At 33.8% G+C, this 13,826-nt stretch overlaps 1 protein-coding gene across 1 annotated transcript in view; it reads left to right on the top strand.

Annotated features, from left to right (window-relative positions):
• LOC113503653 (breast cancer metastasis-suppressor 1-like protein) overlaps positions 1-2,203 on the top strand; it is an 84,230-nt gene extending 82,027 nt beyond the window's left edge. The window contains exon 4 of the mRNA XM_026885685.1: positions 172-2,203. Within this exon, the coding sequence (XP_026741486.1) occupies positions 172-405 (234 nt within the window). The 3' untranslated portion in view covers positions 406-2,203. The remainder of the gene's footprint in view (positions 1-171) is intronic.
• The last annotated feature ends 11,623 nt before the right edge of the window (positions 2,204-13,826 follow it).

Raw genomic sequence — 13,826 nt, 5'->3', positions numbered from 1 at the left:
CTAAGCGTATGCTTTTTACAGGTTTTCGTACTATTGGGACATTTCTAAAATTATTTATTTATTTATTATGTACTGATAAAACAAACTAAAAGAGCATTAACCTTTACAAAATAAAAGCCAAAATAAGCTTTTTGAGTATGTTAAGTAACAATGCCTTTCCTTTGTCCACAGAGCGAAAAATGGCTAGCCTACGAGAATCTAAAAGAGGAGACTTTAGAGAAGATCAGGAAACTTGAAGAAGAGCGGCATACGGTGGACCTGTGGTCGTGCGGGCCCGAGTGGGGGCGCAAGCGGCGCCGGCGGCAGGTGACCGTGTCGCCCCCCTACGTGGTGTACATGCTCCCCGATGCCGACATCATGGAGGACTGGCGACTCGTCAGGAAGCTCCTCGAAAGAACTGATTGAGATCTCAACCCACGAGCTTTTAGATATTTTTGTAACTTAAACTTTAAATCGTGAAAATAAGGGGGGGGGGGGTAATTTATTTTTTGTTAGGTGGGGTAACTTGTGTGTGTACCTTTTAATCATTCAAGATGCAGAGTTTAAATACAGGTGAGATTTAGACTTTAAAGTAACATGTAGATAGTCCAATTTTTGTATAACATCAACTAAGGTTTTTTTGGAAAACTTTAAAGAGTACTTAGCACGAATACTATCGTCAAAGTATTTAAAAGATAATATTCCTTATATACATATTATATAATTTAGACCTCCTTTCTCCAAAGAAATACCGATACTGATAATCTTTACTTCTTCAATAGCATTTGTGCTAGAACCTCTATGCGACAAATAATTTTGTTACAAAGTTTTATATAAAATTTCGCCTTATATTACGCCACCTAATAAAAACGTATAAAGTCCTTTAGTTTTAGTACTTAACTTTATATGAACGAACTACTTTAAGCTGGGGCCTACCACCACGTCCTAAACCAATATTATCACAGACGTCTAAGAAAGATGCAGCTCTACAAAATGTAGCGCTATCCCGCTTACACAGTGAAATAGTATTGCTCTAAGACTTCATGGTGGACCATTTGTAGTCTTCTTCGTAATGTGATCTGATTACAAAGAAGGAAACAATGTTGTTTGTTTATATATAGTATTTGCTCCTAAACGTGGACAATTAAACTTGTTTACGTCAAATATAAATAATAATGAAAACAAGAGTCCTTCAAGAGTGGATGGTACAGCCATCGACTCTTGAAAAGAGAACCTTTGCCGTTGTGAAAGTGAGAAAGCGTTCTACATTGAACATATCAGCGTCTCGCTTATAACATGGAAATAGTTCGACTAAGTTCATGCGATGTCACTTTTGGAAGAGTTCATAGAGTAAAACTTTCATGAATATAAAGTTAACTATAATTTATAATAACTTAATTTTTCAAATAATGTTGAAATTACGTACAAATTTCAACCGTATTTAATTACCTAAACAACATATTCAACCTTGTGCTGTTTCCTAAATTTTATTAATATGGGCAAAATATAATTTGAACGCATCGTGCATTGTACAGACAGCTTTTTCGAAGAAAATATTACATAAAAATGTTAATAATAATACTGAAAAGAAAACGGAACCGAATTAATACTGGCTTTATCTCAGTGTTATGTTGAATTTGAATGTATTTGACGTAAACAGAGTTTAGAATTTATGATAGATACAATTAATTCTACCTATTAATAGACAGTCATTTATCTTTTTACCTCGTTTGTAGTGTTGCCAAGGTTAAGACAACAATAATTGTTTTTGAATAAATTTTTCACCTCTACGTTTCTCGAAAATGGGTTATTTATATTTCCATGGCAGATAATTTTTAATCAAATAGGTACCTTTCTGACGCAGTTATATTCTGAAAAGAAACAAACCTGGCAACTCCACAGCAAGGTTAATTCTATTTAATTTTTATAGGGTTGCAACCCTGTATTACCTAATTATGAAGACTCAGGGTTATACTACAAAGGAGAGTTAACTTGACAAGGGCCTACCTTCATGTATAGGTATTATTATAGCATATGAGGAAGCGTGACGTCGCTACTCGCTGTATAGTGGCATCTCTCTCTCTCACAAGTGTTAGACTACTTTAAGAGGTGATGTGTGGCTCCTTGTTTACGATAAGCGATCGGACGATGAAACCAAGTTGATTGTGGAAATTGTGAATTGTATTTGTAAGTAAACTGAAGTAATAATAAACGTTGAACCTAATTTGTTGGTTTTTTTCACCTTTTTATTGAGTACACTTATACTTTTTTTATCTTAGTGACTTATACTTTTCATATTTTACTTAAAAGAAGAGAGAGAAAGCCTGCGCCTAGCTGTCAGATAGAATAGTTTTATCCCAATAATTTGGTCCTAAATTAAAATTATGAATCTAATTTTCCATTTTCTTTTATATCCTGTTGAAATACTAGTCAATTAAATTTATAAAATTAAATTTAAAAATAAAATATTTATAAAAATCAGCCCAAACGTTTTGAAGATTTACGCATTCATATTTATACATAAGAATGGAAAATATTGGTTTTAAAGCACATGCCTATAACAAATAAATGTACCTCATAGAAATACTGCTAGATATTATATTCCAAACAAAATCCACTACAAAAACTGCAATGATAACTTAGTCATAATTGTGATTTTATTATTCTTAGACTTCCATGTTTCAATGATATTTTACCCTCATGAAACACGTGGGATGGAAAAATAAGGTAAGTTTCATCAAAAAGGTTTACGGTGTGGCTGAAAATAAATAATAATAAACAATTTATTTTAACACAAACAACAACCGACACAGCGATTTTATCGGTTATTAAAAACATCACCCTATACATCCCTAGAATACTTTACCGAGCTTAAACAATTGAACACCTGCAGCGATGCGTCTTGAACATTTGTCTAGCATTCTAGCGACCTTTGAGGGGTTAGGTTATATAAAACATGGTTATTTGTGTTTTTTTTTATTTTTTCTTCTATGGATACTTTTTTTTGTGTACATCGTGAAAACCTAACTTGAAATAGGTTACTAAATCGGTACGATAGATTTCTGTAATATTAACTGTCCTTAGAATGTAATTCATCTTAAAAAGAAAATCAAAGTTGCCACGCTATTTAGTTATGCATTTATAAAAATACAATTAACACGTATCGAGCTAAAGTAAATAATTAAAACAGAAATAAATAAATAGTGTTAATTTATATAGAATAATAATAAAATATATTTATAATTTAAATTCATAGAAATGTAGATATGAATACCAAAACCAAATGTAGATAAGAATTGTAGAAATACTTTACCTATATTATTATTAATTTGTAAAACTGAAAATGTTATAAATAGCCCTCCTCCAAATTCTTATTTTTGTTATGCCCGACAGGGCCCACAATGCTCCAAAACTAATGTATCTTGTGTACCTACCACCTAAGTTCACATTGTGGAATGCAATAAATGTATTGAGTATTGAGCTGGGGAAATATTTAGGCAACAAAACAAGTAGGTAAGCTTTCCTTGAAAATCAAATCTTGAGGAAAAACAATATCTACACCGTGATTTTTTAGTCGTCTTACAAAAGCAGCCCAGTTTATGTATCCAATGACTAGAACACGTTCATGATAAAAAAAATAGGTTATTTATGAGATTTGAAAAAAAAAATGCAATTTTTATTCAATATTATGATGCAATTCGTAGTTTTTTAGAAACACAGCTCTGTTGCGAGCGCGGTCCGAGCCTTGTAACAATGGTGAGGGGCGCGGGCGGCGGCAATTTTATCATTTCTAAGAGTATATTTTAGATTTCTCTTGTTTAATTTTCTTCGTACTTATTATCTTTGTTGATGATAAAAAAAAAAAATCGCGCCTAGGGGTATTTTACGTCGGATACATGAACTAGGCTGCTTTTGTAAGACGACTAAAAAATCACCGTGTATACAAAATACTGAACTAAAATCGGTACATTTCGGTCTTCAATAGATAGTGGCAACTTAGCGTACAAACTTGGAGGGTCTAACCCTGCGCTCGCTACGTCTCATTAAATTAGCTTAATTGGCCTCTTAGACATCTGCCAAGGCGAGCGGAGGGTTAATACTGGTTTACATCGTAATTAAGCTCATTTGAAGGTTTTCTGACGCTCAAGCATTTGATATTTGCTTCTTTTTAAGATATATTGTTAAATGACTTTATAGAACGCGGTTTGTTGTGATCTTTATATAATTACTTAGGACATTATTATGGATATTATGATCATTAAAGAGCCGCTTTTTAATTGATTAGGACTAACTGGAAGCGAAACCTTGTATGAAATTATTTGATTAATTAGGGAGGTTACTTTTTACATATGAGGTGGAAAAATGTAAACTTTTTCATAAATAGAGTCGGTTTCTTTTTTCCAATAATTGCATATAAAATTTTATCAAGTTGTTAATTTATTTTTAAAGGTTCAGCTTCTGTTTAATTAAATCAAAAGTATAATTTTGAAAACGTATTTATTAAAATTATGGTTAATGTACTGTATATTTCATATAGGTTTCTAGATGAACAAAAAAATACCAGAAGTAAGACGGTATTAATTTAAATGCGAAATTTGAAAGCATTTTCTTTTATTACAATAAGATAAACCAGTGAAGAATTGCCAGTTTAGCTAGTTTCACAGAAAAGTTTCGTATAAAAATACAGGGCGTTCAAAATGTATCGAATGTTTCTACTTGATAGACCTTTAAACCTTAGCCAAATACTCATTTTAACCTGGATTCGTATTATTGAAATCTGGGGCTTGGTGGTCAATTCTCAAAAGTACTTTATATTGTAAGAGATCTGTTACCAGGAGCGGGAAAGTTGCAAGCCAGTATTATATATCCTCATTTAACGTAATGATGTGTCAGTACCTATATTAGTGGTATAATTATATCCCCTGAGTCGACTCCGCGTCGCCTCTTGGGGTTAAGCCAAGCTATGACCGATTTGACTCATCGAAAACGTAATTATTGCACTCTGCTAACGAAATCACAAGCTAATTACGCATAATCATATCGTTTCTTATCAAATGAAACAACGTGCATTTGTGTTCGGTTTATGTTAAGGGTTAAGGTTTGACATTGGTACTAAGCTCAGGAAATGGGCGTACAAGAGTAGATGCCTGGGCCCTGCAGTGCGATGCGGAGTTTGAACGATGCTGATGAACTTCAGGGTAGTCGTTACATATTGTAAACTGAAAAACGAGGATCGATTGCAAAGAAAATTGATATTGACTTTTGATGCGGATTTTCCCAGTTATTTGAACATGAAAATATGAAAATATGTGCAAGTAATTTTAGAAGCCACCTAATGTTAAACGTTATTAATTGTACCAACAGGTTTAATTTCACACATTCGTCTAAATACGTAGGACTGTCTGTAAACGATTGATTGTTGAAGCATAAACAATTTTCATTACGAAATCTATTTAATTTTAGGTTTTTTTTCTGGCGTCAGCCAGTTCCAGAACCAGAATATTATACTTCAGTTTTATATCAGCACGTGGCAGAATTAGCTTTACTTAATTATGTACGTTCATAAACTCTTAATTAACTTGTCGGGTGACAATATGAGCTTAATGAATTTAACTTTACGACTTCTTATAATATTGTGATACTGTTGAACTTTTCACTGAATTAACCGATTTCGTTGATTCTTTTTTAATTTCACGTGAAATATCTGTAATTTGTTCCCATAAAACTTTCGATTAAGTATTTTTTTACTTGAAATCTGTTTTAAGTTTTTGTTGTTAAAACATTTTTTAATGGATTTTAAGTAGGTCTGAAAAGCGGCTATTTTTTATTTTTCATACCCCCAAGTGAAAAATATTTTTTGTTTGTTTCTATTTGTATGTAATTTCCTATACTAGAAATCTTAAAATTTGAATAGATTCCTTTAAAGTAGAATTATATACTTAACTTCAGTTGCCACCTACTCATCTATTAATTTTTATCATATCGAACGTTATATACAAAACAGACTTTATCATAAATAAATAAAACTTACATTATTATGCAAAAAGAGTTTCTAGTTTCTAATGCAAACGAAAAAAGCATTCGCAAGCCCGTCGGCCATGTTTGATTAATGTCAATGACCTCTATACTGCCAAAACCGTAATACGAAACGAAAACGCGATCACCGCTCATTATAAATATGAATGCTACGTCTAAATACATATAAAATATATTTTAAGTCTTTTAAGCTTGTAAAACTTGTTGAAATGGCTAGCAGTGCAAAATATGCACATTTTTAGCAATTTTCTTTGTTGTCTATGGTACCTCTTTCAAGGTCTCCAGTGAATTATTTTCAGTATTATAAGTTTAATGTTAAAACCGTTTATGTTCTCATAAACACTTCAGGTTTCGATTTAGTCGTTTTTCTCTTAATGTTCAGGTTGAACCAAAATTTTGCAAGCTGTAAATTTTACTTTGGAAATACTGTATAAAAACTTTTATCTATTCACCTTTTGAATTCTCACTCCGTTTTACGGTATCAAAGTGAATAACTGTAGGTAACCATTCACACAAGTTTTCAGTTGCAACTAGGTCGCCGTGACCTCACGCAGGACAAAATTAGGACAGCACACAACACACAGAAAACTGTATCGCTGCAAAAGATTTTACTATAATACTATGTTCCTATATATGGGGCATATTATAAGATATAAGTCAAAAGTTCATAAGTTAATTAAACTTGTTGTGAGAATACATAAAAAAAAAACATTCGTGTGGAAGTCGGGCTTAAAGTCAAAATCAAAAAGTTCTTATTTCAAATAAGCTGTTTTCCAGTCACTTTTAGAACTACAGTTATGATGACTCCAGTTGCGCCCACGACACTAAAGTAGGGGAGAGCGGGGCTGAAAGTGCCGATTTTGACAAATCCTTTTAAGATTCGGATACAACAAGTGCTATGTCTGAAAGTAGTGGTTCATCCTAAGCCAAATTTAATCTATTTTACGAATTTAACTTCAGATTTTGCACATTTTTAATAGTTTTTATGAAAATGCGATTTTTTTAGACAGAGGCGGCAAGGCACTACCAACCCCACTCTGGGGCAAGTTGTGCCGTAGCTGAGGTCGGTTGTGCCGTTGATAATGCTTGGAGTTTTATATGAATGAAAATTAATTAGGAAATTAAAACACATCAGTTTTATAATAATATATTTATTCGTTATATTTTTTGATATAAATCAACAGATTTTAGCGATTTAGTTTCGCTTTCTTTTTTCTTATTTTTACTAGCCTGTTCTTCTGCTAAAGCATTTTTCTCTGGAGTGTCCGTAAGAACAGCTGTCTTTCTTTTACGTGCTTTAGTATGGCCAATTAGTCGGGGAGGTGCTTTATGCAGTCGTCTTATTAGCTCTGGTGAGCAAACTGCTGCATTGTTATTATCAACTGATTGAGGAGGCTGGAAACTGCAGCAAGGGATAGGTTCCGGAGAGCACTGACGTGTCTCTTGCTCTTGATTACCTGATGGTGCTCTTGTACTCTCAACGCTGTAGTCGCTTGGCCCAGGACAACTATACTGAAACAATATAGGTTGGTTAGGGGTTGGTTGTCCCGTGGCACAAACAGCCCCACATGAACGGCACATTTTACCCCGTTTATGATAGTGTGATATTTTGTCTCACATATAAAAATCACTGTACACAAAGCATTAAAATTACACTGCATAACAAACTAGGATAAATAACAAACATTTTACAAAAACTCACATATTAAAAGCACGAAAAATGCTAGCTTGAGACCAAAAAGTATTGAAACGAAAATATTTACTTACGTGGCGCTGGAGGACCCTCACATGCAGTGCGACTCGGTCCGCGTCGCTGATGCAACTAAAATGGCAGCCGCGTGTGCGCAACTGATAGGCCTTACGAATTACGCGACACAATATGATCGTATATCTATATCTTTCCGTTTTTGAGATATTCGCGTTGGCACAATTTACCCCCGGCACTTTCAGCCCCGCTCTGCCCTAATCTATTGAGTTCAAGATCACAAATCAATTTGTTAAATCTAACTTACTTACAAATTTATTTGTCACCCAACAACTTTAAGACCAAGTATGGTTACGCACGATTTTTATTCACATTTCTTGTAATAGAGGCAACTGAAATACCTACATCATCTGCGAAAATTGCAACTGCCTAGCTATCAGGTTTCATTTTAATAAGACACTTGGTTACAGATAGACGACCCTTAGTAATGGGATTCCGTTTGTAGTCCTTGAAACCTAAAACAATATTAAAATATGGGAAACCTAGACTTAGAAATTACTGTATTCTTCTTGCATCTTTTCCATATCTAATATATTAAACTCTTGTGACACGGTGTATGAAATTGTACCCCCCGAAACTGCTCTTCCGTTTTTTATGAAATTAGAGCATATTGCTTAGGTCTGAGAATAGGACGGCATCTATTTTTCAAAGCCTTTTTTATGGTCTAAAACTATTTTTTTTCGCAAAACAACGTTTGCTGGGACACCTAGTCATCTATATTCTTTTTGTTCTTAGTAAATATATTCTTATCTTTTAATGCTTAAATGTTACCTTGATGTATCGAAAACGATATTTATCGGCAACCGAAGTGCGTCAGAGAGGTATAATTTCCGGTATTTAACGAAGATGATATAGATGGTTCTTATGAATTGTGAATGACGGAGTGATTTCATCATACTTAATAATTGACTACAATTGAAAGAGATGATTGGTTTCTTGTATGGTTTTAAAGGCTAAATAGAATATTTTATTATGTAAAGACTACAAATTAATGTGTCTAAAAAGACCAATCATTGTTTTTGTAACTTTCAATTGAGTTATCATCTTAGGACACGACAAATACTAATTATTTAAGTTATTAATATGGGAAAAACGCTATGGAAAATATAAGCGGCAGAAAAAGAAAGTCAATGGTTTTCAAACAACCGGGAATGGAAGAAAAATGCTAGCAAAAAATTTCCTTTACATTAACTAAGTTTACTGTGATATAAGTAGCCTCCAGTGATGGAAAAACAGCAGAAAATGCTTGGTTGGCAAAGCGACTAAATTGTTACTAAACACTGGTATACCAGCCTATATACATCCCACTGCTGGGCCCAGGCCTCTTCCCGACTAAGGTATGATTGAGCCTTGACCACCACGCTAGCTCACTGCGGGTTAGCGATTTCAGATTCTTACACACTACTTGTTTTAATTTAATCACTATTACAATACAGGTTTTTGAACCTGAAAGTTTCAGGAAAGACAAAGAGACAACGAGATAACATAGTTACAGGACCTTCATTCTTACACAATCATTAAACTTTTTAGCTATACACAGGGGCAGAAAATAGTAACATCATCATTTTTATCAACGCTTTAACACCATAATAAACTGAATAGGATCGTAGAGCCTTAACTGCTTATGAACTCGGACGAAAGGAAATACGTCATAGGAAGATATTCTACGCACCTAATACCTTCGGCCCGAATAAATAGTTATATTTAAGTGGGATATTTAACAATAAAAAGAAGTGATTACTGAGTCACCCCATTCGATCCGTCCGATTGTCATCAGACTTTAAGCTCAGGGACCGTGCTAGGTAGACAGCTGACTGAAATTGCGATTTTTTCTAAAATTTTTACATCAAGTAGATTTTTTATGTATCTTGATATTGTTACACATATATCCTCATAAGTATTGATACAGAAAACTTTAAACAATTTTGTAAGTTCTTTTCAAAGTATATTATCATATTATTATGCTACTTGAATACTCAATACTCAATATTTTATTGCATTCCACAATGTAGGCTTAGGTGGTAAACATTTTTTGATAGGTAACAATCGTGGACCCTGTCGGGCACAGCAAAAGATAACAATTATAAATGTGAGTGGAGAGGACTTATCATTTAAGAAACATAAACAATTAAACTTATTTTAAGGATACAGATATTAGTATTAACATTAGATAAAATTAAAATTATATTATTATATTATTATGAATACATCAACAACGTCGCACGCTCTATTGAAGCAAACACTGTAGTTCGTAGTAAACACAGAATTACAATAAAACTGCATGTGATTTCTATAATAAATTGCCAATTTATCGCTCACGGCCCTCTTACAGACAACCTTCACTGTTTCCTCACATTTTCTTGTTGACCTGAAACTTTAAATCAACCGTGAACTCTAGATAATAATTAAGAAATGATTACAGGGTTAATGATTGAATAAAAGATGTTTTTTTTTAGATAAAGTGTTATATAATCATCATCATCCTAGACTTTTCCCAACTATGTTGGGTTCGGCTTCCAATCTAACCAGCAGCTACCAGTGTTTTACTAGGAGCGACTGCCTATCTGACTTCCTCAACCCAGTTACCTGGGCAACACGCGCAACTTAGTAAAACTGGTAGTCAGACTGTCTAGCTTCTAACTATTCGTGACGCCTGTCAAAGATCTATAAATAACAGCCTGGACCACCAGTTAATGTGCATTACGAAACACGAAAACTCGTAACGAGGTACGAAATCCTCAAGGCTTTTAATAGAAAACGATATTTAAAATATAGTTCTCAACAACCCCGTAATTGCTTAATTTAAAAGTTTAGGTATATTTTGATCATATACCATTGAAATTGTTGAAGTTTTTGTGATCCTACTATCCTAAAAACTAAAATACGATTTCAACGGCTTAGTTACTTATAGCTTCAGCAACTAAGTATTTTTTTTATTAAATTGATCAGTTTAGCCATGAAAGCGTAACAAAGGATGTTCTAATTTATTATTAGTAGTTATTCTTATTTTGATTGCGAAATTTTCTACCACCGAAACCATTATGCTCTACTGAACTATTGAAAAAGGCACACTTGAACTTAACCAAACAACGGATGACAAAAAAATATCTGCAAAAATCTTTCATTAGGTAAGTATCACATACACATATTGCATAACGCGATCCAGCGGACGTTGGGTGTGAGGAATTACTCCATTAGCGAGGAGGAAACACACTTCCGTGGCAGCCAGGAGCCTGGCTCCGCTCTCCGCGCTGCAGTCTGCGCCCGCGCAGCTCACGTGACACACCTACGTCACACTATCAATGTAGTCGATAGCACGGATGTAAACTCTATATTTGTGTACGTATATGCGTCTGATATGAACTTTAAAGTAAAGAAGCCAGAGACTGATAGCCGAGTGGTTAAGGTCACCACTCCATACCCACTGTGTACGACGTGTCGTGGGTTCGATCCCCGCGTAGCATAAGCGTTTGTGTGATATACACAAATGCTTGCCCTGAGTCTGGGTGTTTTTGTGCATGTGTCTTGAATGTTTGTGAAAACCCCCGTGGTACAAGGATTAAATACGGGAAAGCGGGAGTCACTAAAAAAATTAAATGCACTGATTGGAGCCATTATTTAATAAAATTTGATGTCTTTTTTTAAGATCTAAGCAGTGAACCTGGGATCAAGCTTAAATGGACTATGACATGCTGACACAAACAAGAGTCAACGTATTTCAGTGGCCCAGATTTATCAAGTTTTTATGTGTATGTTTTATGCAAACTCAAGTCAATTGATTAATTTTCCAACTAATACAAATTTCATTTTTTTTATGTTTTCCGAGTATTTAATGCGAAAGTACCGAGTACCTACTAAACTTGATGTCTTGATAGAGCACCAAAATCAAAATAAACAAGTTTTTAATTCAAATTGGTAAGTAGGTAATTTTTCAGCCAATTTCAAAAGTTACGATAATGACCCTTGGTGTACCGTACTAATATTAACGCCCTAGTTCAATATCTGTAGGAACGACTACAAAGTTTAATTTAAACGCCGATACGTTGATATTTTGCCGTCGAAATTTAGTTTGCGGTTTAGTTTTATGGTAAGTTACATTTAAAAACTGAACATCACAAATAAAGATTTACATGTATTTTTAATGTAAAGTATTTTTATCTTCGCTGGAACATTATCTGATATATTTTGTTCACATTTTTTACAACATTAATATCGCTGTTTTGCTTTTAAAAAATCTTAAAAAAATAAATTTCATCCTGTAATAATATTATAAGTTTTGAAAACTAAAAATATTTTATTCGTTTACTCTCATTTCTTAAAAACCACCCCTAAATAAGCCGTCAAGACGCGATCTAAAAATAGCAAAGATCCCTAAACCTTAACAACCCTTCGAACAAAAACTACGGAAGGTCTATTTATATCAATGGTGAAGGGTCTGTGACTTGCCCTTACCCCTCGGTGAACGGTGGCCATTGTTGTTTTTCATTAGACGTAAAAATAATACCAACATTGTGTAAAAGCTAAGATGCTTTACAAAATAATTACTAAAACATTTAGAAACTAGTTAAATTATAACATGTACACTTAAAATAACACATGACAGCAAAAACAATAGTTAAAATAAGGCTTAATACATGTAAATTATCATATTTATATAAGTAGTTCATTATTATAATATCTTAAATGGTTAAGATGTATATATATATATATATATATATATATAGTCCTCCTTATCGTTTTCGATAACGGCGACCATTGGCAATTCACCTCCTAGCGTGAGCCCTGATGTGACTGGCTAGACCGAGTTTGGATCTAAACACTCGGTCGCAAGCGCTGCAGTAAAGTTGACCCGCAGAATTGAGAGTATAGGTGTACGACGGAATAAATAACGAATAAATTATCTCTATATCCCTTTCAAAAAACGAAAAATAGCCTTAAGTAGATGACAAACAAGACAAAAAAACATAAGTTAGATTTTTATATATTTATTTCGCTGTTCCCGTCTCTGAAAACGGTCCCTGGTCAGTCTGCATCACTTGCACCCCATTATAGACGAAGCTAACGACAGAACTTTTTAGGTCTTTGTCTGCTATTTTGTATTTTATCCCCTTTTTACTTATTTTTTGCGTTTCCTGCTGCATCCCGTACCTGGGTGATTCTCCGTAAAAAAGTAACACAAATTAAGAACATCATTTTAAATACTGCAGATTGATTGATTTAATATTATTTTTACCTAAGCTTGTAAAGTACCACGGTTATTATTAGATGAAGTAAGAATTAAAACATTTTAAGCATCATAGTGAAGAGAACCAGTTGGTGAGGATAATGATATGACCTTAACTAGTGTATTTTTTCCGAAGAATCACCCACCTACGTCAAATCTGCAAAAACAGATTCCCCACTTGTCAAGTGATATTGCTACAATCGTTAACGTCCAAAGAAAATAATCGTATCATGTATTGAGACGACAGGTCAAAATAACGTGATATATCAATACGAAATGTCACCATTTGAGTATTCTCTATTGACATTTACGAGTTTAGTGACGTCACGTTTCAAGATGGCTGAAAATGCTGAAAGGAAAAGGAAATATATACGAATAATATAAAGGGGTACATTTTGTCACGTTGTAGGGATAAATTATGAAACTTTTGAACCGTTTAATTCTTTTACCAATACAAAATGCAACATTTGGGCAACTGCCAGCTAGTTTTTGTAAATTAATTGCTTTGGAGTGAAAGCATGTCACAAATTAAAATATTGATGAAATCTTCGTCTCGTCGCTTAATAATTAACACCTCCTTTGACTTCATTTTTACTTTATCATTCTGCTATCATTTATATCCTTTTTTAAGGCGGGGGAATCCTCATAGTCCACCCCCTCAAGAGCAGAAACGGGTAGTATCAGACTTACTGACTAAACCTAACCCGTGCTATGTCATCCGCATTTAGATCCGTCTGTCTGTACTTGGCAATTGTTTCTATCCCTACCTTTACATTACCAAGCATAGTCTATACTAATATATAAAGCTGAAGAGTTTGTTTT

The sequence above is a fragment of the Trichoplusia ni genome, chromosome 20, assembly GCF_003590095.1.
Source record: "Trichoplusia ni isolate ovarian cell line Hi5 chromosome 20, tn1, whole genome shotgun sequence".
Classification (NCBI taxonomy): domain Eukaryota; kingdom Metazoa; phylum Arthropoda; class Insecta; order Lepidoptera; family Noctuidae; genus Trichoplusia; species Trichoplusia ni.
The sequence above is the reverse complement of the archived record's forward strand: the minus strand, read 5'-3'. Positions and strand labels throughout refer to the sequence as shown.